At 35.1% G+C, this 25,385-nt stretch overlaps 1 protein-coding gene across 2 annotated transcripts; it reads right to left on the minus strand.

The window, feature by feature from the left end:
• Positions 1-1,504: 1,504 nt before the first annotated feature.
• dok7a (docking protein 7a) lies at positions 1,505-24,788 on the minus strand. Of its 2 annotated transcripts, XM_051115102.1 has the most exons (13): positions 24,695-24,788; positions 24,554-24,599; positions 21,878-22,093; positions 20,672-20,872; positions 17,695-17,814; positions 14,312-14,404; positions 11,922-12,664; positions 10,309-10,357; positions 8,967-9,386; positions 8,387-8,475; positions 3,423-3,486; positions 2,895-3,017; positions 1,505-2,389 (listed from the first exon to the last, which is right to left on the minus strand). In XM_051115102.1, the coding sequence occupies exons 1-13, from the start codon at positions 24,746-24,748 to the stop codon at positions 2,214-2,216; spliced, it is 2,394 nt and encodes a 797-aa protein (XP_050971059.1). In that variant the 5' UTR covers positions 24,749-24,788; the 3' UTR covers positions 1,505-2,213. The 2 variants fall into 2 exon arrangements, with proteins under 2 accessions (XP_050971059.1, XP_050971060.1); XM_051115103.1 differs by lacking the exon at positions 8,967-9,386.
• Between the last annotated feature and the right edge of the window lie 597 nt (positions 24,789-25,385).

The raw sequence follows: 25,385 nt of genomic DNA on the forward strand, positions 1-25,385 counted from the left end.
TTGGTAACTCTTTTATTAATACATCATTAACAAACGTTCTATTATAAGATCATAATATCTAGAGAAATATGGGATAATAATGTGCTTGTTACACACACTGCCCTCTGGCGGTGAGACTGTAGACAGCAGCTCCAGATTTTATAGGAGGTTACAGAGTTACACATGCCGTAGTTCTTATTTTCAAGTTATTGAGTAATTATATTTATTCACTAAAATGCTTTTCATTATTTGTTTAATGTACGTCAGATACAGTTTAGGAACATGTAAATAATTAAATAAAAGGCCATTTAAGTGACTTCAAGAGAGACATTTCATGACTGTTTCTAAACACACAAGTACATTTTTTAAAAATGACATTTGTAATGATGCCAAATTAAAAGTTTGCCTTTAAAGTACATTTTAAATCATGTTTCAATAATCTTTTGTTGTGCTTTAGAGAAGCACACTAATGTTGATGTGTTGACTAACATACTAAAGCACATGTACTTTATAATTATCATTTTAACTGTTATCTGACCATTTAAATGTAATAAACTGCAACTTCATTATTACAAAATACAAGTTTTTTACAAGTTAGAAATTACATTAAAGTATATTTTAGTTGATCACAAATGCTTGTCAATACATTCAGCAGTACGTAAACCACGAAATTACATAAAGTCAAAAAGTCACCAAAAAGTAACTGTGATCTTCAGCAAAATGCATTTCATATAAGTTAAAGCTATAATATGAATTGCAATTTACATGCAATTAAATGTGCAAAAACCTTACATTCAGTTCACACTTAAGTATATTCTTTTAAATAATAAGTCTTCTTTTTAAGTGTGCTAAATTGTACTTCTTTTCCACAAGGGTAGTTTTGGTCTATGATGTGCATGGTAATGAATTTATATTAAGTGTCAGCACTGTCATCTCACAGAATGTACAGTATGTGCTACTGTATTCACTGGACCAGAACAGTCATTTAATAAAGCATATTAAATATTCTGTAAAAGCAAAACACCAAACTGATGTGTTACAGCCATTTTTACATGTTTAAGGAAATCAGAAACTACGCTGCTTCCAACAAGCTGTTAATAGCAGCAAAACACATTAAAGAAACAACAACTGCAAATTAAAACTTTCATATAAAGTGCCATATTTCAGAGTGAAACAGCATATTCAACAAGAGGAAAGACCACAATTACAAATAATAAAGACTATGACTATTTACTTTGTTCTCCTATAACTAGCAGTCCATAATTTTTTGTCAACAAATAAACTCCCATAATTTTGTTAAAAATGCTTTTTTTTTTTTTTTTTTTTTTTTTTGTATAAAGTTGAAAATGATTGCCCACTACACACAAATGAACTACTTTTCTGCCAATATGAAGTTTGAGGGTTTTGATGCAAGAAATAGAGCACTATTGTACGATTAGCTTCTGTGCTGTAAAATAGAAAATGTTTTATTTTAAATAATAATAACAAATAATACTGAACAATATCTTTTATTTTATAACACACTGGTAATAACAAAATATTATTAAAATTATTATTTTATTATAATTGATATGATATCTATATCTAGCAGCATCATATGAGACTGTTACCATATCACAGTTCAAACTGCAATCACAACACATGACAAAATGACTGCAATACAAATAAACACACATATCGTGTTCACTTCCTTCAGTGCTGAAAAGAAAATGAGAAAATACAGCTTTGTAATGTACAAAATACAAAATCGGCAGTTTAATGTAAAAATGACTCAATACACTTGAATGTAGGTTAATACAAGGATTAAAGATGCCACACAAATGCAGCCTATTTTATACAAATGCAACTAGAAAGCAACACAACTAATATTCAGCACTTTAAAATGAAATAAATAAACAAATAAAAAAACACATTTCTGGTTCTGTGCATTGCACACATTTATCTAACACGAGAACACAGTTACCTGTTCACGTATCTATGGCTTACTGTAGACTGAATGTGTGTTTAACAGGTTTAAGCATGACAGACATGTGTCAGTGTGACGTGAATCACCGTGTTTCAAACATTTGTGTATATGCTGTGTTCAACATTAGCATTCATTCACTACATAGTGAACTCCACACAAAACGAGACTGTAGACACTGTACTACACTGCACACATGACTACACTATCCTAGACACTACGCTACACTACATTCTGTGTTTCACTGTCTCGACTGATGCAGGTGTTTTGGTCAGTTTGTCCAGAGCAGAGTCGATCTCTCTTCAGCGGGAGGAAGTCCTCGTCGTTTCCTCTGTTGCTCCAGTCTCTGTAGGCCTTCCTCTCGCCCCAGTGCATGCTGGGAACCCGCTCTGTGAGCTGCCTCCGTTGCTGTGATGTCAATCTGAGCGTATTTACTGGAGCTTTTGCCTACAGACAACAAACACAAGCGGGAAGTAAAGTTCATGAAAACAAGCATCAGTGATGGCCTGAGAAAGTCTTGCCTGAAATGCATGAGTAAAGACATTCACAAAGTTACAAATCATTTTTCTTTCAAATAAATGCTGTTCTTTACAGCGCAACTGTTTTCAACATTGATAATCAGAAATATTTCTTAAGCAGCAAATCAGCATATTAGAATGATTTCTGAAGGATCAGGTGACACTGAAGACTGGAGTAATGATGCTGAAAATTCAGATTTGATCACAGAAACCAATTGCATTTAAATGTATATTCACATAGAAAACAGCTATTTTAAACTGTAATAATATTTCACAATACCACTGTTTTTACTCTTTTTGTTCAAATAAATGCAGCCTTGGTAAGCAGAACCGATAAAATATATCAAAATCCAATACTTAATCACAATTTATTTTTAGCTACATATGATGCTAATCTCTTAATATATTGTTATTATTAGTGGTATGTTGTGCACCTCTGATGGTGGCGCTGGACTCCTGCAGTTCCAGTTCCATATAATGCAGCTGTTTTTTGGACGTGGGGCTGGTGGGAATATTCACGTATGTCACCGTGTCTCCTTTGAGTCTGTCCGTCAGCGCTGAGCAAAACACAAAAAAAAAGCACACTCACATCAAACAGCACAGAGAAATCACAGAAAACACACACACACACATTGGTATTGGTGGTTTACAGGGACTCTCCATAGACGTAATGTTTTTTATACTGTACAAACTATATTTTCTATCACTATTCACCAAACCTATCCCTAAACCTACCCCTCAAAGAAATCTTTGTGCATTTTTAGATTTAAAAAAAAAAAAAAAAACACCATTTAGTATGTTTTTTAAGCCTTTTGAATTACATGGACATAGACAGTGTCCTCATAAACCACACTGTAATACCTCTGTCATGCCCATGTCATTATACAAATTTGTGTGCTTAAACCACCCAAACCATTGCATCAGAACAGAGAAATCACAGAAACACACAAATCTGAGTTTACCTTCATTCAGATGAGGAGAAATCTTCTGCGAACCTGTCATGAGCTCGTACCTGCTGCGCTCCTCCTGACACAGAGATCAAGAGAAAGAGAGATGTTGATCCAAGATAAACACACCTTTAATTAGTCCGATTCCTGCTAAAAAACCAACATGTCCACACCGGTTGAATGTGTAACCTGTTTGTACAGGTTCAGTACAGTTTCACTGTAAGTGCTCTGGATTATGAGACACACAGGCAGATGGACGACAAAGCCTTTATGTGTTACGACTCTCATACTGTTTGGCATTCAGCTGTATTTAACTCCTCTATCTTTCAACCCTTTGATGCATGAGTTATTAAATGAGGGGAAAAAATCAAAACGTTTCTGTTTTTCATTGCATGCAATAAAAAAAAATAAAAATTACGCTATATATATATATATATATATATATAATATTTAATTATTTTTCAAATACTACTAATTACTGACTGTAGACAAAAAAAAAAGTTCTAAACATTTTCTTATATTTTGTGTGCAAATAAACACTACACTGTAAAACCCAATAGTTTACCTTACTTAGTTACAATTAGTTATCTTTACTTAGTTACTATACTTACTAGGTTTTAATAAGTTACAGCTACTTTCAAGGCAAATAAAACAATTTACTTACTTGCTTTGAGTGATGTTTACTTAAAATATCCAAGTATCCACAAAGAAACCAATGACATTAATAAACCAGTGAGAGGCAGCAGTGCACTAATATGTTGCTAATGTGCAACATAACAACAGAAGAAGAAGAAAAAGTTTTTGAGATGGGCAATTTTTAGTAGACTTTTCACTCACATCTTTCTTTCACTACTTGAATTCACTCATTTCCCAAAGTCATCTTGAATGTTGAATTTTCAATACAACTGAAATATTAGAGAGAACATCACAATTTTTTTTTTTAATACTCACCATTATAGTGAATAGTGTTACTTTTGGTTGGGCATTTGGAACTTTGTTTATATTACTATAGTTTTCTTTCTATTGTTGCAGCAATGCAACATGAAATCAGAGTTCTTTGATTTCAAAGAAAGAAAAGTAATAAATAGGTCGCTTTTAGAAGGTGACCTATATTTTAATTAAATAATTAGATTGCATACTTTTCATGTTGATTAATGATCTTTAACAATTTTACTGTTTTTCTATTTTTTATAAACACTACAAGAAGCTTGTATCTGTGTTGATACAATCTTTTAATATTTGGGGTAATGTGCGTGAGTCACACACAGACTTCAACATTCAGCGTGTGAATCACAACAATGGTAACAACTCAATTTTATTTATTTTTATTAACTGTATCAATAACCATTTTATGAGCTTTTTTTTTTTGTTTGTTTTTTGTTGTGCTACTACTGACACAAGACAGCAAATGAAATTGACAAATACAAACAACAACAGTAAAGCAAAGCAATTGCATAATTTATTCATGTCGCAATGCACTCTGGGAGTCAGTGAGTACCTATTAGAGGAATGGAGTAATTAGATAAATTAAAAGCATTAAGTAAATTCAACTTAAAATGGTTGTTAAAATGACTCTTATATTTAAGTAATGATTACATCAAGTTTTCCAGTAAACATTACTTAAATATTTTAGGGCAACCAGTTTCCTTAAGTTTTTTAAGTAAATTCAACTTAAAATGGTTGTTAAAATGACTCTTATATTTAAGTAATGATTACTTCAAGTTTTGCAGTAAACGTTACTTACATTTTTTAGGGCAACCAGTTTCCTTAAGTTTTTTAAGTAAATTCAACTTAGCCGGGTTTAGAGTGTAGGTTGTGCTGTTACAGCACTGTTTAGGTAACTATCCCAATGGCAATTACAGATTTCTAAACAGTTCACTGTCACACTGACTGATGACGGAAGGCAGACAGGCAGGCAGATTAAAGTAAAAGTAAAGTAAAGTAAAAATAAGGTTTAATAAACAATTAGATATCACAAGTTGAAACTCAGCTGCACCAAACTCAAGAGGAGACCATCTGTCTGGTGGAGTGAGCCCTCACTCCAGTAGGTCACTGAGGCAAATGATGTGTAAGCTAGGGCTATAGCATCTACTATCCAGGTGGATAGTAGCTTCGCAACTGGCAACCGGCATATAAAAAGCACCTTGGGCATGTGTCCATGCCTTGGTTTGAGGACAACTTTACAGCCATTATTTTGAGAATTCTTGGAGATCGCCTACTCATTTGACCAACACTAAAGCCAAAAGGACGGCGATCTTAAGTGTCAGGGGCCGTTAGTTGGCCGACTAAAGCGGCTCAAAAGGGGGAACCTCAAAGGGTCCTGAGGACCGTTAATAAGTCTCAGGTTGGCACAATATGAGGACGAGGTGGATTTAATCTCTGAGCTCCCCCTAGGAATTTATTGACAAGGTTGTTTTTACTGACTGACTGGGCAGCCATGAAAGCGTGATTCATCTTTGAGCATGGACAGGGTGCGCGTCTTATCCAGCAGCTCTTGCAGAAGGTTAGAATGAGTGATACATCACATGAGGATGGGTCTTCATTCTGGACTGCACACCAGTAAGAAAACACAGACCACTTCAGGGAGTAGAGGCATCTCATAGACAAGGTTCTAGCCTCCAAAGTGGTGTTAGTTACCCTTGCGAAGAGCTGTAAAGACTCCCATCGTGGGCCAGAGCATCTCACTCCTTCGAGAAATAAGTTGGGCAATGAGAATTGTCCTCTCAAAGATCGACAAATCATCTGAACCACTTGTGGGTGTATTCTCCATTCTCCTGGAGATACATTGCCCCAGGACAGCATGTCCGCTCTTTGGTTCAGTTTGCCTGGCCACAGGAACTGCCCTGAGTAAAAGCAGGTTGCAATGTGCCCATAGTAGGAAGCTTCTCGCCATCCTGTACAGGGAGATTGACCTGAGACCACCTTGGCAATTTATAAAGGCCATCATGGTCATGTTGTCCTAATAAACAAGGACGTGGTGCCCCTTCAAGGCTGGTAGGAAAGGCAGTTATGCAGTGGCTGCTCCAGGATGGACCAAGAGCCAAACACTGGACTGCTCTCGTACAGTCCTCCCCGAGTTGGAGGCATCTGTCATGATTACCTTCCTTCTGGAGGTCAGTCCCAATGAAGCACTTGTCTGATACAAGGGTTTCCCAAGGGCCACAACTCTGATGCAGCCTGGGTCACCGGGTGATGGGGGGGCTATATGGATGTACAAGTAAGCATCTTTCAGATCCACCAATAAAAAAAACAGTCCCCTGTGCACATTTGCACAAGGATCTTCTTCAAAATTAATATCCTGAACAGGTTTCCTTAGGGCACGGTTCAGGTGTCTGAGATCAAGGATGAGCCTGAGCCCACCATTTTTCTTGGGGATGAAAAAGGACTATTGTTCGCTGGTGGAACTATTTCCATAGCGCCTTTTTGCAAGCAGACTTTGCACTTCGGACTGGAGAACATGTCCATCGTTGTCCTGTACTGAAGTTTGAATAATACCTCTGAAACGAGGGGGTCTGTGTGCGAACTGGAGTGACTAGCCTTGTTCTATGGTTTGCAAACCTAGTTTGACATGTCCAGGATGGCTTTCCAAGGAGCCGGATGGCAAGAGTTTTTGAAGTAGGAGTTTACTGTGCAGGGGCAGGGAACTGACAGTTGTGTTGTTGTGAAGACGAGAAGCACTTGCAGCAGTAATTTGCTTGAGCATGTGCTGAGTAGCAAGGACAGGCCCAGCTTTAACAGCTTTTCCATCACCCAGAGCTAAATGAGGGAATGGAAATTGAACGCGAGACTACTTTGAGGGCAGTCCAGCCTTGGCAGGAACCTACCCTCTCCTCTTCCTCACTTCTTTGGGGATGGGATGGCTTGTGTGGGTCAGGGTCCAACATCAGGGGAAAGGAGTAGCGTTTAGCTATCTGAGGGCGTTGTCGGAGCTCAGGCTCTGATTTGGGCTGAAGCTGAGCAGGAGATCAAGCAGACTTCGCAGGCTGCTGGGAAGACGGAGCCTTCTAGTGAATTGAACCAGCTGCCAAGCTAGAGCACTAGAAATGGAGAAGTGGCACATGGCCTGCGACGACTTCTGTGACGGGGGGTTGAGGATGGCGACTGTCTGCATTCTTGATCTTCATCAAGTTCAGCCAAAGGTGGCGCTCAAGCACCATCAAGCTGGTCATGGCCTTGCTGAATACTGTATCTATTTTTGACCAAGGCTCTCTTAAGCAGTCCTATTTTAGTATTATTTATATACTATTATGGTGTATATTCATATTTTAAATTAGGTTTTATTTTTATTTATTTTAGCTTTGATCTTCATTTTGGTTACACTTTATTTTGATAGTCCACTTTAGACATTCTACTAACAGTAAGTAACTTTGCAACTACATGTCAACTAATTCTCATTCATTTGCAACTACTAACTACTAACTACTACTATGTCTACTAGTTTAGGTTTAGGGTTAGTAGAATGAGTTGACATATACTTGCAAAATTACTGTTAGAAGATATTAAGCAGACAGTCTACTAATACTCTAATGACTAGCTGACATGCAGTTGCAAAGTTACTTACTGTTAGTAGAATGTCTAAAGTGGACTATCAAAATAAAGTGTTGCCTTAATTTTAGTTTTTAGTTAGTTTCTTTTGTCATTTTTGGTAGTTTTTTTAGTAGCTCTAACTTTAATTTATTTTAGTGTTTGATTTTAGTACTTCATCTTAAACTTCTAATGTTTCTTAAGTTACTTAAGTTTACTTATTTTGCAGCTAACAAAAATGGTTTTTAATAGTTTTAGTTTTTGTTTTAGTTCACAGTACAAACTAGTCTAAGATGATCTGACCCAGCGTCGGCATCATTGCACTGAACACATCAGTATAAATCGCTGATACTGAAAAATGGATAAAGATATAAATCTGGCTGCTGTGTTGGGTTGCATTTGTTTTAGTGCTGTATTTTTTGTACAATTCTATTAACTGTAATTTAAAATGTCACCTCTGGGTTCCTGTCTGATGATCTGCTGTCCATTATTTCATAGGCAGGATCCATTCTTCCTTTCTCTGCCTTTATTCTGTCTCTGTTATCTGCACAAAGACAGAAACAAACATGTAAGTGATGCACTATACATATCATTTTTTAATTCAAAGCGTATATTCTCCTATACCAGGTTTAAAAAGTATTAAGCTATCTTTTCTTCTGTTTATTATTTTTTACGTGTGATTTGCTTCATTGCTTCATGATAGACTGTAGGTTTTGGTCAGAAAGTGTCTAAAAGCATGTTGTATTTTGTTGAAATGTAAATTTTACAAATAAAACGCTCAGAAATCAGACACATTTGGATGTGACCATGCATCAAACTCGCTTTCAAATCCTTGAAGATCTTCACCCATCCAAACCTTCTCAGAAACGGAGAAAACAACACAGATGGGTTTGCAGGCAGAAGAAGAAAGGTCATTATTAATATGATTAGACAGAGACTTCTGGAGTAAAAAGGAGAAGATTGAGTCTTCAGAGGAGAGTTGGGTTAGAGACAAGATGAATCCGGCGTGAGAGTTTGGGGTCGATGCTCTCTTACCTTCTTCAGGTATTCGCTGCAGAGAGACTGTGGAGGAGCAGATGGACTCTGAGATATTTCTTCTCTGTTCCTGGACAAACACGTCTCTGGATGGAGGAGTAGGTCTGAGGAGCCGGCAGCTGCCCTCTCCTCTCCAGCACTGGACGCAGTTCTCATACAGGACTGTGTGTCTGGATGCTGACATCGCCTCATAGACACTGCTGCGGTCTGATCTCGCAGCAGGACTGTAGTGTGACAGGAGATCAGACAGACTGGAGTCGTATACTTCCGATCGCTTCTCTTCACTGGTCTGTGAGCGTTCCGATGAGGGCTTCCATGCATTTTGATTGGTCAAAGATGAGTCTCTGATCTCCACTGGCTCCTGATTGGTAGGTGGTTCGATGACACCAGCAGCGGGTGTGGCTGAATGATCATCTGGTGCTTTAAGAGTGTGTCTGTACTTATTATCTGTATTACTATATTAAATTGTGTTGTAAATTAGCTAATAAGGGAGGTATCTAGGCAGTTGTGAAAAAGAAGTGCACTTAATTCTATTCAATACACTTAAAATCTTAATAGTATATAAAAAAAGTAGTACTTGCAGATAATATTATATTAATAAAAATAAAAAGCCACTTCAGTGACTTAAAGACATACTTTCATGACTGTTTCTTAACACACATAAGTACACTTTTAAAAAGTGACCTTTGTCGTAATGTCAGATTAAAAGTTTCTTTAAAGCACATTTTAAATCAGTATGTTTTGTTGTGTTTTAAAGAAGTACACTTATTTTGATGTGTTGACTAACATACTAAAGCTTATGTAAAGCACTTGATTGTCATTTTAACTGTAGTGTGGTATTCAGTACTACATTTAAAGTTAGTATGCTTCAAATTAATAATTTGAAAATTCATCATTAATTAATTAATTTTAATTCATGGCATAAGTTTCAACTGAAATGACATTAAAGTATATTTTAGTTTATCCTAAATGCTTGGCAGTATATTCAGTAGTACTTTAACAATATTTCAAAGACAAATATTTAAGTGATTATAAAATTACATATACATATGTACATAAGTGTATCAAAAAAAGTATGCTAAGGTTGAACTAACTGCATTTAATATAAATTTAAATTATAACTCATTTTAATTTAATTGCAGTTAACATGCAATTAAGTGTTCAAAAACATTGCAGTCAGTTCACACTTAAGTATATTATTTCTATAAGTACTGTTTTTAAACATATGCTAAAATGTACTTCTTTTCCACAAGAGGACTCATGAAATGAACTTCTAAGCATTGTATTATTGGCCATGCAAATTAAGGGTTGTAAACAGATAAACTGGCTGCGTGAATCTTACCTGGTGCAGTGGGCAGTAAAGTCCCTGCAGGATGAGGTGGAAAAGTACCCTGTTTAACAAACACACAAAGCACATCGATTAACTGCTACAGAACACCATAATCAATGCTACAACAAACTGAAGAACTGGATGCAGGAGTCCGTTCTTAAAGCTGTACATTGGATGGTTTTGTATTGCAGCTCAGTGCCTCCACGCAGTTTCCCAACAGTGCAGACTGAATATGATCCTTCTGAGAAAACTCTGTATTGTCATTTAAAATGCAAATTACTTATTGATAAATTGCATTTATCAATAAGTAACTCTGAAACACAATAGTATAATTTAATTTAATAACTAAATAGAAGGCAGTGTTATATATATATATATAGTTTTTAATCATTTTAGTTTTTGTTATTTTAGAAAATATCAAGGTAAACTAAATGAAAATGAGAAATGTTGCATTTGCAACTAGCTGACATAAAATACATTTTTAAATATTTAAACTTATTTTAGTTCATGTTTATAAAGATCTTGCAGCTCTAATCTGTTCATTATTGTAAAAAAATGTAAAATATAAATTGAAAAAATAAATTTAAATTAGTTTTATTTTTTAATTTTCTGTTGTCTTTTTAATTTTAAGTGTTAAGAAGTGTTTTTTTTTCTTTTTAATTTTTTAGTTATATGCATGTTTAAGTTTTTTGTTTTTTTAGTTATTGTTTATTTTTTATTTCAATTTTAAGGCATACTATATTTTAAAACATGCCTATATAGTTCTTATGAATTATTTTAGTTTTGGTTATTTTTGTGCATCAAAGTAAATGATAAGAAAATGAGAAATGTTGCATTTGCAGTTAGCTGAAATAAAATGTTAATTTTTTTTTTATTATTTTAATATTTTATTTTATTTCAAATAAACTTTTTTTTTTTTTTTTTTTTTTTTTTTTTAAGATTTTAACTATTATATTTCATTTAATGATTTAACTATAAAGCAACTATGATACTATAATAACCAGGGGTGCACATAAGTTTTTTAGCCTGGTTCTTATTGGAGTACCTGGAGATTTGGTTTGGCCCCCTCACATTTCACATAGTGTGATTTAATTATTTATAATTTTAATAATTATATAATAATTAAATATAACTGTAAAAAATACTATCACTAAATACTATTACATTTTAAAATAAAATGGGAGTATTAATTAAAAAATAAAATTATTTTATAATAAACTTATAATATAAAAATATAAAAAATAAAATGATAATATTTACTTTTTTATATTATCATTTTCAAACCTAAATTAGCAAGCTTTTATTTTGGCGAGTTGCCTACAAGTAAGTATACGCATTCAGTGAAAAGTGTCAATGAATGAAATGTCACATTTTTCCATTGTGCTTTGAAAACGGCATAGAATAGCCTAGAATTATGCTTACAGTTCATATAGAAATCTTACACAGTATTACAGTTTGTTTATCTAAAATGGTGACTATACATTAACAGCTGTCAACCAAGTCAGTACGCAAATGCATGCTCTAAACTTATTTACACAGCGCAGTTTCTTATTTTGGTCATGCTTTCGGACCTGCGGACCAACTTGTATGCAACCCTGATTAATAACCCTGAGCAGTGCATATACCTTGAGTCCTCCGCAGACGGGGCAGGTGGTGAAGAGTGATTTCATCCCAGCAGGAGGAACTGAACAGATCGCCCAATCACAGCAGCTTTTACTAGACGATAATCCCTCAGACTCCTCCCCTTTTATTAAGCCATCCCTTGTCTGTGACTCCTCCCCTTTATCAAGCTCTGAATCTGATTGGCTGGGAGATTCCGCACAAGGCTCTAAAAGTCCAGTCTCATCTTGAGATGTGCTGCTGTGTCTGCTGATCTCCAGCAGGCTGCGGGGAGTGTCGTACAGGTACGGCAGGGATGAGGGAATCTGATATTCGTGGACGGGACAGGATGAACACGTGCACAGGTGTTTCTCTGGAACAGCAGGGGCTGAGAGGTTTAAAAGCGTGCCGTATTCCTCTCCCGGTCCGGCGGCATCCAGACTCCCGCTGTAGGATGAGAAGCTTCCCGTATAGGACGAGTGGCTGCCGGTCGCGATGCCACTGTCGGACGAGTTTTGTCTCCCGGACTCTTTTAGTTTACGTGAGCGAACGGGATCGATTGAGACCTGGAGTTTCTCCTCCACCTGAGATCCTGTTCTTGATGTTTGCGGGTGAGATGATTCAGCAGAACCGGGCAAAACCAGATCGCTCCATGGCGCAGGGCGACTGCTAATGCTGCAATCTGATTGGCTTGTGTCTGAGGTGTCAGACGAACCGGATATGCTGCGATCGTCGCCCGCCATCGAAGAGCAGAAACGCGAGCTGGAAGCTTCCAGGACAGAAGAGAATTTAAAAAGCAATATTATTTATCCTGATTGCACATATTGCAAATTTGAGAAAAATTATAAACGTTGTTTTTTTTGTTTTTTTTTTTACTTTTTATTGAAGATGTATTGAATGTGCAGTGTACTTTAAATCTATATTATATCTGTTCAGTATATATATATATATATATACAGGTGCATCTCAAAAAATTAGAATATTGTGAAAAAGTTCATTTTTGTTTGTAACTTATTTCAAAAACTGAAACTTTGATATATTCTGCATTCATTACATGTAAAGTTAAACATTTTTAAAGTTTTTTTTTGTTTTAATTTTGATGATTAGAGCTTACAGCTCATGAAAGTCAATTATATTGTTGGATCCACTGTTTCTCATCTTTCTTTTGAAAATATTCCATAGATTCTCTATGGGGTTCAGGCCAATAAAGCACAGTAATATCACGGTCAGCAAACCACTTGGAATGGTTTTTGCACTGTGGGCAGGTGCTAAAGTCCTGCTGGAAAAGGAAATTAGCATCTCCATAAAGCTTGTCAGCAGATGGAAGCATAAAGTGCTCCACAATCTCCAGGTAGACAGCTGCATTGACTTTGGACTTGATAAAACACAGTAGACCAACACCAGCAGACGTCACGGCACCCCAAATCATCACTGACTTCAGAAACTTCACACTGCACTTCAAGCAGCTTGGATTCTGGGCCTCTCCAGTCTTCCTCCAGACTCTGGGATCATGATTTCAACATGAAATGCAAAATTTACTTTTATCTGAAAAGAGGACTTTGGACCACTGAGCAACAGTCCAGTTCATTTTCTCCTTAGCCCAGGTAAGATGCTTCTGACATTGTTTCTGTTTCAGAAGTGGCTTGGTAGCCCTTTTCCTGAAGACGTCTGAGCGTGGTGACTCCTGATACGCTGACTCCAGCTTTATTCCACTCCTTATGCTCTCCCAAGCTCTCCCAAGTGTTTGATTCGGCTTTGCTTACAGTTTTCTCAACCTTGCGGTCATCCCTGTTGCTTGTGCACCTTTTCCTACCCAATTCTTCCTTCCAGTCAACTTTGCATTCAATATGCTTTGATACAGCACTCTGTAAACAGCCACCCCTTTCAGTAATGACCTTCTGTGACTTACTCTGGTAAGTGGTCTTCTGGACCACTGCTATGTCAGCGGTCTTCCCCATTATTGTGGTTTCAAAGAACAAGAGATACCCGGAACTTATACTGTAGGGATGGACATTTAATGAAACTCAAACGTAAATATTCTTTTTTGAGAAAATTTTTTTGAGATACTGGATTTTTGACTTTCATGAGCTGTAGGCTCTAATCATCAAAATTAAAACAAAAAAACTTTAGAAATGTTTTACTTATAATAAATCTAGAATATATAAAAGTTTCAGTTTTTGAAATAAGTTACAAACAAAAAATTAACTTTTTCACAATATTCTAATTTTTTTTAGATGCACCTGTATATATAACGTGCTTACACATAATATATAAAAATGAAATTTTACATATCTACAAGATAGATAGATAGATGATAACGCAGTAACTGAAGCTTTATGTAAATCCTCCAGAATGAGGTTGAAATGTCACCAGACTGACGAGATGGGACGGACAGGTGAGACGGGTGAGCCGGTACCTGTGCTGTGAGACAGCAGACTGAGCCTCCGCTCCAGCTCCTCGGCTTCATGCTTCAGTCTGTCCTGCACTGAAGCTGCACTGATGCTGGGCTCTGAGACACAGACAGAACAAATCAAAACAACTGTGAGAGACACAAACACACAAATCTGACTTGTTGCCTCAGAATATGACATGTAAACAAACAAAATGGGAATGCTAACATTTGAAGTGCAGCTGTGCGATTATCAAAAAGATGGTCAAAAAACATGTTTTCGTAATCTCTGTCTACTAACATTTGCTAAAAATGACTTTTAAGCAATTACAGTGCATCAATGGTCAATGCTCATCATTAACTGTGTACAATAAAAACTGGAAGCCTGACCTTTTAATTTCTATTTAGCTTTAATTTATTATTTTCAGTTTTAGTTTTAGTTTTAGTAGTACTTCAACTTTTTATTTATTTATTTTTATTTATTTTTTTTTTTTTTTAAGGTTTTTAATCCACGGAAGCCCATTTCCGCCACGTAAGAAAAAGAATCATGCCTTAAAAAATTGAAATTATGACATACTTAAGTCATAATTATGAGGCAAAGTCAAAATTATGACTTTAAGTCATAATTATGAGATAAAAAAGTAAATTTTATTTGTACATATGACTTACGTCATTGAAATTATGATTTAAAAAGTCAAAATTCTGAGACAAAAACTCAAAATTATGACTTAAAAAAGGTTGAAACGATGATTTATGTAAGTCATAATTATGAAATAAAATGTCAAAGTTATGACTTAAAAGTCTAAATTATGACTTTAAAAGCCATAATTATGACTTAAAAAGTCGAAGTTATGACTTGAAAAGTCTAAACTACGAGATAAAAAGTCGAAATTATGACTTTGCAAATTGAAATTGACTTAATCATTGTATGAACACATTGGTCACAGAATAGTGGTCTAATGATAAACGCTAAAAAATAATTCTAAAATGAATTACTTTGGCTTAAAACAGTTGTAAAGTCATAATTTAGATTTTTTAAACTCATTTAAAAAATTCATTTCATTTCAACTTTGTATCTCATTATTCGACTGTTTATCTCAAAATTATGACTTAAGTAAGTCATAATTTCAACTTTTTATCTTGTATTTATGACTTTTCAAGTCATATTTTAAGGTTTTTATCTCATATATGTCTTTTAAAGTCATAATTTTGATTTAGTAAGTCAAAATTGTAACTTTTTATCCTGTAATTATGACAAGTATGTCATAATTTGTACTTTTATGACTTAAGGCATGAACTTTTTTCTTAAGTGGCGGAAATGGGCTCCCATATTAATCTAATATATGTTTTATTATATTTCAGCTTTATTTCAATTAACAAAAATGATTGTAATCGTTTTAGTTAACAATAACAACAATGTGAAAATTAATGACTTTTATGCCCTTTCTACTTATGATCACATTGTGTTTAGATGTCAAGTTGTGTTTGAATTAATTTTGTAAACTGAGTTTAAATCTTAAGTTTGTAAAAAGTGATGACCAGCAGCAGTTACCTTTCCGAACTATTTCTACCTGAATCAACTTGTTAAATTTAAGTTTTGTTGGTATAAATTATAGCAATGCACTTTAAGATGGTTCCTTATATAGTTTACAGCATTAATTGAGAAAGATGTTTTTGGTATCAGCAGATGTCATTCTGAATAATCAGCAAATTCATATACATCCAATCCTGTTCGAAACTGGCTTAAAACCTGAAACATATTGGTGATTTGTGACTAGAGAAAAACCACAGCATCAGCATTGATCATGCTATTAAAACCAGCGTTTTTAAATCATTTACTGATGTTGTCACCTCCGATCTCTGTCCTGGCTGAGTTGTTACACATTGTACGATTAAGTGAGGGACACGTTGAGCACATGTTCGGGGGTTACAGCAGAACCCCAGTGTTTGTCTAGCACTTAAAGTGCTATTAATAGAGCAGACATGTGGATGAGATGGCAAATGGCCAGAGGAGCGCTGACGCTGATCACCGCTGATAAACACATCTCCTGAGTGACTTCACAAACATGGCATTTCTAAGACTTTCCATAAAAGCTTTATGACAGAATCGAAATTTTCGCATTTTCCTTCAGCTCAGATTCACACCTGCTATTGGACGTGAGTTTTACAGTACAACGCTGTGAGAGAGCGAGAGGATGAGGTTACAGCCACCAGGAATGTTCGCGTATATAAACTGTGACTTTGACCCCTTGATCTCACGTCGTCTCAGAATAGGAGTGAGGCTCGAGTTCTGATTGGTCAGGAGGAGGTGTGAAGCGCTCTGATTGGCTGGGCCGATATGTATACTAACTCTTGTTAGTGTCTTAAATGTCCTAGTAAAAAGCCTTAGGGCTGATCTTGCATGAATTATAACAGGGGCTTCAAAACTGGGGCTACAAAGGGAGCCAAGAACAATTTTATGGAGAGAGAGAAAAAACTAATTTTTAAATTTTATTTACATTGAAATATTTCTCTGCAGCTTTATACATCTAATTTTACAAGAGGGTATGTACAAGTATCTTATCTTGATAATGTAGCACAAAGTAACTAATTTCCAAGATATTTTAATTACTTGTTTTGGCTTTAGTGCAATGACAATATAAAAGCCAATTATTTAATTTTGTAAACAACACTTCTTCATAATATCACACTTGCTATTTTTCATGCACAATAGCATTATTACTCCAGTCTTCAGTGTCACATGATCCTTCAGAAATCATTCTAATATGCTGATTTGCTATTCAAGAAACATTATTATTATTATTATTATTATTATCATCAATATTTAAAACAGTTGATTACATTTTTTCAGGATTCAATGATGTATAGAAAGATCCAAAAACTAGCATTAACCTGAAATATAAGGCTTTTGTAACATTATACACTATACCATTTTTTATTTTTGGGAAAAAAATTCACAGAAATTAATACTTTTCTTTAGCAAGGATGATTTAAATTGATCAAACGTGATGATAAAAACATTTATAATGTTACAAAAGATTTCTATTTCAGATCTATTCTTTTCATTTTCTATTCATCAAAGAAAATTCTCATCAAATTCTTAATATAATAATAAATGTTTTTGAGCAGCAAAAGAATATTAGAATGATTTCTGAAGGGTCATGTGACTGGAGTAATGATGCTAAAAATTCAGCTTTGAAATCAAATGAATTTAAAGTACATTTAAAAAAAAATATTCAAATAGAAAATAGTTATTTTAAATAGTAAAAATATTTCTTTTATTTTTGTTTGTTTGTTTTTGCTGTACTTTGAATCAAATAAATGAGCAGAAGACACTTAAAACACATTTAAAAAATCTTACTGTTCAAAATCTTTTGACTGGTAATGTATGTAATTTCATAAATACTGACCTGGCAGCAGTGGCTTCAGTCCAAACGGGCCTCTGGACGGGGAAATGCCACGAACAATACAGTCGAAGAGAAAACTGATCTGCTCGCCCTCAGCACAGGACAAAAAGAACACGCCGGCCCCTGCACACAAACACACACAGATGATAAATAAAATGAAACTCTCATCTCACTGCAAACCCATGTGTTCGTCAGTCTTCTATGGAACACAAATTAACTGAATGATGCACTGGTCGCTTTTCCATGCAAATTAATGTAAATTTAAGTTTTCAAGCTTCAAAAAGGACACTAAAGCATAATTTAATAAAGTCCATATGTACAATACTGAGGTACTCTGAGCTTTTGTTATGAGGAACTGACCAAAATTAATCTGAAACAAAACTAATTTTAGCATCACTGATGTAATATTATTGTGTTTGCTTATATTTTGAATTAGACTTCCAATTTCAATATTTTTTTATCATTTTGTTATTAAATGTACAAACAGTTTTTAAGTTTGTTTGCTTATTTAGTATTTAATGGGTTAATACTTCAACTTAAACTGAAAAAAGTGAGAAATGTTGCTGAAATAAAATACATTTATTTTTTTAAATATTTAATTTGTTTAATTTTTGGTTTTACTTTCAGTTAATAATAATACTAATCACATAAAGGTGTTTTTTTTACTACATTATTCACATAACTGATGAATATTCTCTGAATGTTATGCTGTGCCTCCAGCTGGCGTTGTGTCATGTGTCAGTTCTGCAGGAGGTTGTCATTCATGTCTGACTTGGTCCTTCTAGGAATCTAATGAAGTTTGATGAGGTGGAGGTCATTGAGGACAGACATCCATCACTCTTCAAACAAGACCACCCAAAGCCAGCGGGGACTTCACAAACACACAAACACTATCAGCTGTGACCACACACGCACACACACGCACACTCAATCACATTCAAGCAAACAAACAAATAAACTGTTTTGAATGCTGTTACAAACCAATACAGCTATTCAGAACATCATGAGTCAACGTACTGCCCCATACTGAGCAAAGTGAACGCTCATGAAATCTCAATATACACACCCTAAGGGTAGATTTACACAACAACAACATAATAAAAACAGAAAACTTTTGCATATAGACAATAACTCACACAAATCTTTGTAAAGAAACCCTACGCACCTGTCTAAATCTGTGTTACTGAGCACTTTGCCAAGATAATCCATCCACCTCACAGGTGTGGCATATCAAGATGCTGATTAGACAGCATGATTATTGCTTACTGTGTGTGCCTGAGGCTAGCCACAATAATAGGCCACTCTAAAATGTGCAGTTTTATCACACAGCACAATGCCACAGATGTCACAAGTTTTGAGGGAGCGATTGGCATGCTGACTGCAGGAATGTCCACCAGAGCTGTTGTCTGTGAATTGAATGTTAATTTCTCTACCATAAACCGTCTCCAAAGGTTTTTCAGAGAATTTGGCAGTACATCCAACCGGCCTCGCAACCGCAGACCACGTGTAACCACACCAGCCCAGGACCTCCACATCCAGCATCTTCACCTCCAAGATCGTCTGAGACCAGCCACCAGGACAGCTGCTGCAACAATCGGTTTTCATAACCAAAGAATTTCTGCACAGACTGTCAGAAACCAGTCTCGACCTGACAGTTTGTCATCGTAACTGACTTGAGTGGGCAAATGCTCACATTCGATGGCGTCTGGCACTTTGAAGAGGTGTTCTCTTCATGGATGAATCCCAGTTTTCACTGTACAGGGCAGATGGCAGACAGCGTGTATGGCATCGTGTGGGTGAGCAGTTTGCGGATGTCAACTTTGTGGATCGAGTGGCCCATGGTGGCGGTGGGGTTATGGTATGGGCAGGTGTATGTTATGGACAAGAACACAGGTGCATTTTATTGATGGCATTTTGAATGCACAGAGATACCGTGATTATCTCGGCAAAGGAGAAGTGCTCACTAACACAGATTTAGACAGATTTGTGAACAATATTTGAGAGAAATAGGCCTTTTGTGTAGATAGAAAAAGTCTTAGATCTTTGAGTTCAGTTCACGAAAAATGGGGGGCAAAAACAAATGTGTTGCGTTTATAATTTTGGTCAGTGTATATTACAGTAAACAATACTATATAACTATATTTCAATCATGAAAACGTTTGCAATAGTTTTAGCATGTTAATGGATATGGCAATGTTAATGTATTTGGTCTAGACAAGGGGAGCTGGGGATGGAGGGTTTCACAGGTGGATATATTGTGATATATTCAATGTTATTTTTTTTTACCAACTTTAAAAGTTGCTCCCTGTAGGCGCTTTTCAGATTTTTTAAAGTATTGTCGTGCTCCACACAATATCCATTAGGTGGCGAAAGGAACAACATTCTGCAACTAAACACCCAGACAAGATCTATGGTGGTGTTTTAATGCCATGTAAAATAAAAACGAAATAAATAAAGTAAAAGAATTAATAACAAATAAATAAAGAAATAATATTCCAAAATTAAAGTTGTAATATTTTGAGAATAAAATCAAAATTACGAGAATAAAGTCATTGCCATATTTTGAGAATAAAGACGTATATTGCAGATGCAAATGGCCCAGACTGGGAGCACCGGGGAAAATGCCAGTGGCTTGGCAATTGATTGGAATATATGTTGGATTATTAGCAGAAATCATAGCATGTGTTGTATAATTGCAGAGACAGTATGCTTGCAAATTATATTTCATGTCTTCGATTACATTTATTATTTGCAATCATTTTCCAATTCCCCAATAATAGCAGTAAGCTTTGTGCTTTTGTATTTTTTTTCCTCAGCCTAAAAAGTCCCAAAGATGCTAAAGCTTTATGTGTCATTGAGCAACACAGAAGGAACTGACTGGATTATGATAACTAGCAAAACTTTGACTCATTGATATTGTATTTTATCCAAAAAGCTAAAAAACACAGAGACCTTTTCCTTGTTTTATAGCCATACTCACAGTAACCACAGCGTGTTCCTCCCTCAAACACAAAACCGTTATTGACCGGCCCGTACCGCCGCAAGTCCAGCAGATTCCAGTGGCCGATGATGACGGCCGGCAGGTCTTTAGCGATGACCAGGACATTGTTGCACAAATGCAGAGTCGCGGGGCCGCTTTCCAGTTTAGTGCCAGGCAGCACAGACACGCTGAAACTGTGGACTGACAGAGAGAAAACAAACACAGCGTCCATGATGTTCATGTACCATTCAATCATGGACATTTATATTTTCTAAGGGAAATACAGGTCGTGCTTTCCTGTGCAAAACTCACAATGTGTGGTTACTAGGGTATACTAGGTGGTTGCTAACTGGTTACTAAGGTATTCTAAGTCTTAGTGAAAAGTTTTAGCTCAGGGGTTAAATTCCTAATCCAACAAATGAACAATAGTCTTCCTTGTATTAGCAAACAGAACTAACTAGAGAGCTCTACTAAGTGAACCTGATGCCGTTGGCTCCAAACTGCAATAAATCACATCTACACAGTAACAGCTTCTCTTTCTCTGTGCGTGTAATATGTGATGAGGGAATGTAGGCAGGGTTAAACCTGTTAGCACTAACTCTGAAACAGGTTTATGAGGGTTTGCGTAATCAAAACAAAGAGACAATGGATTCACAGAACATATAATTGTTACTTTATTTTAATTTTAATGTGTCTATTTATGAGTACTGTTATGGATGTGACAAGCCTGAAAGTAGCACTTACAAGACTATGGAAAATCATGCACTAAAAAAAAAAAATGCTTTAAAAACTTTGAGACCTCACATGGGTATTTGAACCAAATTTGAACACCAAATTTTGACATCTGTGCTATCAGTATAGTGAAAACCTTTGGTAAAAAAAACTATTTTAAGGTTGTAAGGTTGATATTTGCATTGAATTACCCTATGCTGTCTATATATTATACTGTTAAAGTAATATAATTAATATTAAATATTAAATTAATTATTCCGTGTTGTCTTTGAATTGATATGAGCTCATGAAGCTGCATATGTAAAAATAATTATAAAAATGTTATTTAATATAACCTTAGATTTAATTTTAAATGTTGAGCATGACACACTGCATGATGTCAACTTAAAAAAAAAGTATTTCACTAAACTACCTTATTTACTATTTTTGTGGATTGTAAATTAATATATTTATTGTTGAATGTTGATCTTTGACCTTCTCCGAGGCAGTAGCGCAGCCGCAGGTCCCAGCTCTGCAGCGCCTCCTTGCTGTCAAAGCCGAGCATGGCGGTTTGACTGAGACACAGGATGGAGAGGATGAAGGGAACGCCGTCAGTGCCGACACACGCCTCCAGACCGCAGATGTGCTCCAGCGTCACGCTGTTTCTCTCCTTCACACCGCGCTCCTTATACACGTACAGCACCACACAATCTGACACAAACACACATTTACCTAAGGAGACTTACAATAAAAAGACAAATGATGTGCTATATTAAGACAATCACTGACCTACACATACAGTCATGAAGGTCCGAAGGGTCTATGATATCATTTGACTTTGATGATAAAGACATGACTTTGATTTAGGGAACAAAATATTTTTAACTGTAGTAATATTTTAACAAAATATAGTTTTTGTTTTGTTTTTCAAAGAAATAATAACAAGATACGATATTAAACTTCTATTTTTTTTTAATAATTTTCTCTTTAATAAGGATTTTTTTATTTATTTTTTTTATTTATTTTATTTTTTACTTTATGCTCCAAAATATTCAATTTTAATTTAAAAATTGAATTGGAAGAGGTAAATTAATTCAGAAATTAAAAATATTTTTATAACAGAAGATGTATGTGTCACTGTATGCATGAAATACATTTTTAATGTCTTTTTTAGTAAATGAATAGCACACACTAAATAAATAAATTAAATTTATCAGTTTCCACAAAAATATTTGGGATTGATAATGATCAGAGCACCAAATGATTGAGCAGCAAATCAGCATATTAGAATGATTTCTGAAGGATCATGTGACACTGAAGACAGGAGTGTGATGCTGAAAATTCAGCTTTGATCACAGCAATCAATTACAGTTGCATATATATTCACATAGAAAACAGCTATTTTAAATTGTAATAATGCTTCAAATAAATGTGGCCTTGGTGAACACACTGACCCAGACTTTTGAATGGTAGTGTATCGTGTGCCATTACTCTACCACAGGACTGTTTTGTTGCTCTACAACAAAAACTATAAACATAACCATATTTAATTGAAATCAATCGAAACATACATATAGAGATATATGTCAAACAAGCAATTCCTACATCCTCTCAAAGATGTAGGTCAAACATGATTCCTGCTACTACGAAAAGCAAACAAACGAACAAAAACAACCTTTAACACGTCACACACACATACGCTCTAGTGTGAACAGCTGTAAAACCGGCTTTCTGGCGGCCTGTGATCTGCACACACTCAAACACACTGCAGCGGACGCAAGCAGGAGTGCTGTTCTTCTGAAGAGTGAAAGACTCCAGTGATGTTATATGAAACTCCTGCCGTGCTTGACCAGTCAAATTAGTGACAAGAATGTATGACACAACGTAAGTCTGTATGTATCCTACATTATATAGCCAATACATAATGAAAAGACAATAGGGGTTTGTTTCATCCAAAATGTCCATTATGTTTCTGTTCAGAAACATTTTATTATTTGTTCTATGGCACCACTACATTTATTGTATTTGGTTGTCCAAGCTACCAAAAAAAAAAAAAAAACGTTTTTTGTTACAGTTATGAAAACATGACTTCTGACTTCTGAATGTTCTATTTATGAACGTTCAAAGTGTTCAGTTTTCAAATGTTTCAAATACAGTTTTTGTTATGCAAACATCAAAGGAACATTCCATTTTAGAATTTTGCAAACGTAATGGGAAGGTTAATTTTGAATATTCTCGGAATGTTCAAAAATAAACAGTAACATTAAAAAAAAAGTAGTTAATGAACATCTAAGTAAATTGTTTTAGAAATAAAATGCTCTGTGAGCAATGTATGAGTAGTGTTTTTGTGCTAATGTTTTAAGAACAGTATTAAATACCAGATAATGCTGAACGAACATTCTGTTAATATTACTGGAAGAAGAAGGTCAGCCAAAGCTGCATATTAGCTGGAATACTATTCTATTTATAATATAATATTTACAATATTTTACAGGCTATTACTATCACTGTTATATTTGATAAATCTAAGTTAAACCTATTTTTTTTTTTTTTTTTACAATTATGTCTGTGAAGCAATTTAATTAATTAATTAATTAATTAATTAATGTCATTAATTAATTAATGACAACGATTGTATGTTTAAAAACAAAAACTCTTGTATATTTACATATGTGACGTCCATAGTATGCACTTAGATTTCCAGTATGCATTGCAGTAATATTACACTTTATGTTCTGCTGGTATCAACATTGGAAACAAATTCATACAGGTTCAAAACAAGTAAAGGTGAGTAAATAATGACAGAATTTTACTTTTAGGGTGAACTATCCTTTTCAGATCAGACTTACGAGTCAATAACATTAACTTAGGCTACATATTATTCCAACAGTAAATGTTTCCAGCCAGAAAGGACACTGTCAAACAATCACAATACTTTTTGTCACACTATAATCCCACAACGCAGCTAGTATTTTACATGTATAACGTTTAAATATAATTTTACTATTTTACTTTTTGTTAGAACAGAAATATTTTATTGTAAGAAATTACTGTTAAATCTAGTAAAACTGTGATTGTTAAATTAGTAAAACGTAATGTTTATTCTGTTAACCTCTAAAAGAACAGATTACTTCGTTTGTGTTGTGAAGTGACTGATCGTGATGAACTGACCTGCGACCGGTGAGGGTTTGCGCAGAACCAGCCAGCGGCTCTTCCACTGCAAACAGAGAAACCAAAGCACAGCTTTACACACATTCACTCATCAACTCTCAAACACACACATTCGGCCCAGACACACCACGGTTTCCGTACTTTTTTGCCGTCTCTGATTTTCACGGCTCCCTCCGCGATCACGGTATCGCTCATCTTCCCCTCATGACAGCTGCGCGTGCGCGCGCCCGCGCGGCTCACTTTCAAAATAACTCCGCAGCGCGCGACCCCGCTACCTCAGGAACGTGCGCCGGTGGGCCACATACTGTATGTGAGAGGTCAGTCAAAGGTCAGTGTGCCGCCGCGGAACAATTATTTTAGGTCACATATAATTAACCCTTACACGCATTGGAGGGCTCTTACGAAGAAAGACGGATTTAATTAGATATTAAAGCACACACACAAACAATAAATAAATCAATAAATATTTGTCATGCAACAAAGGTCATTTCTGAAATAAAATGGTAAGTTTCACTCCAAATTGGAAAAAAAAATAAATAAATAAATAAAAAATAAAAAATAAATCTAAGATTTAAAGTAAATCGGTTTTAGGTCTAACAATAAAAATTGTTGTAATAATAACATTTGGTTTCATTATGAAAACACAACTTTTTTTTTCTTTATGTACAGTTGAAAGTCCATTTAAAAAAAAAAATATCTAAAAATTACTATACAACGTATAAAAAACTGGAAAGGATAATTCTTAATACTGCATTGCGGTAATGAGAATCTAACAGAAATAATCCTTGATAATAATTAAACTACTGAATAACAAATAAATGTTTAATACCAT

Source organism: Labeo rohita, chromosome 7 (genome assembly GCF_022985175.1).
Source record: "Labeo rohita strain BAU-BD-2019 chromosome 7, IGBB_LRoh.1.0, whole genome shotgun sequence".
In the NCBI taxonomy this organism is placed as follows: domain Eukaryota; kingdom Metazoa; phylum Chordata; class Actinopteri; order Cypriniformes; family Cyprinidae; genus Labeo; species Labeo rohita.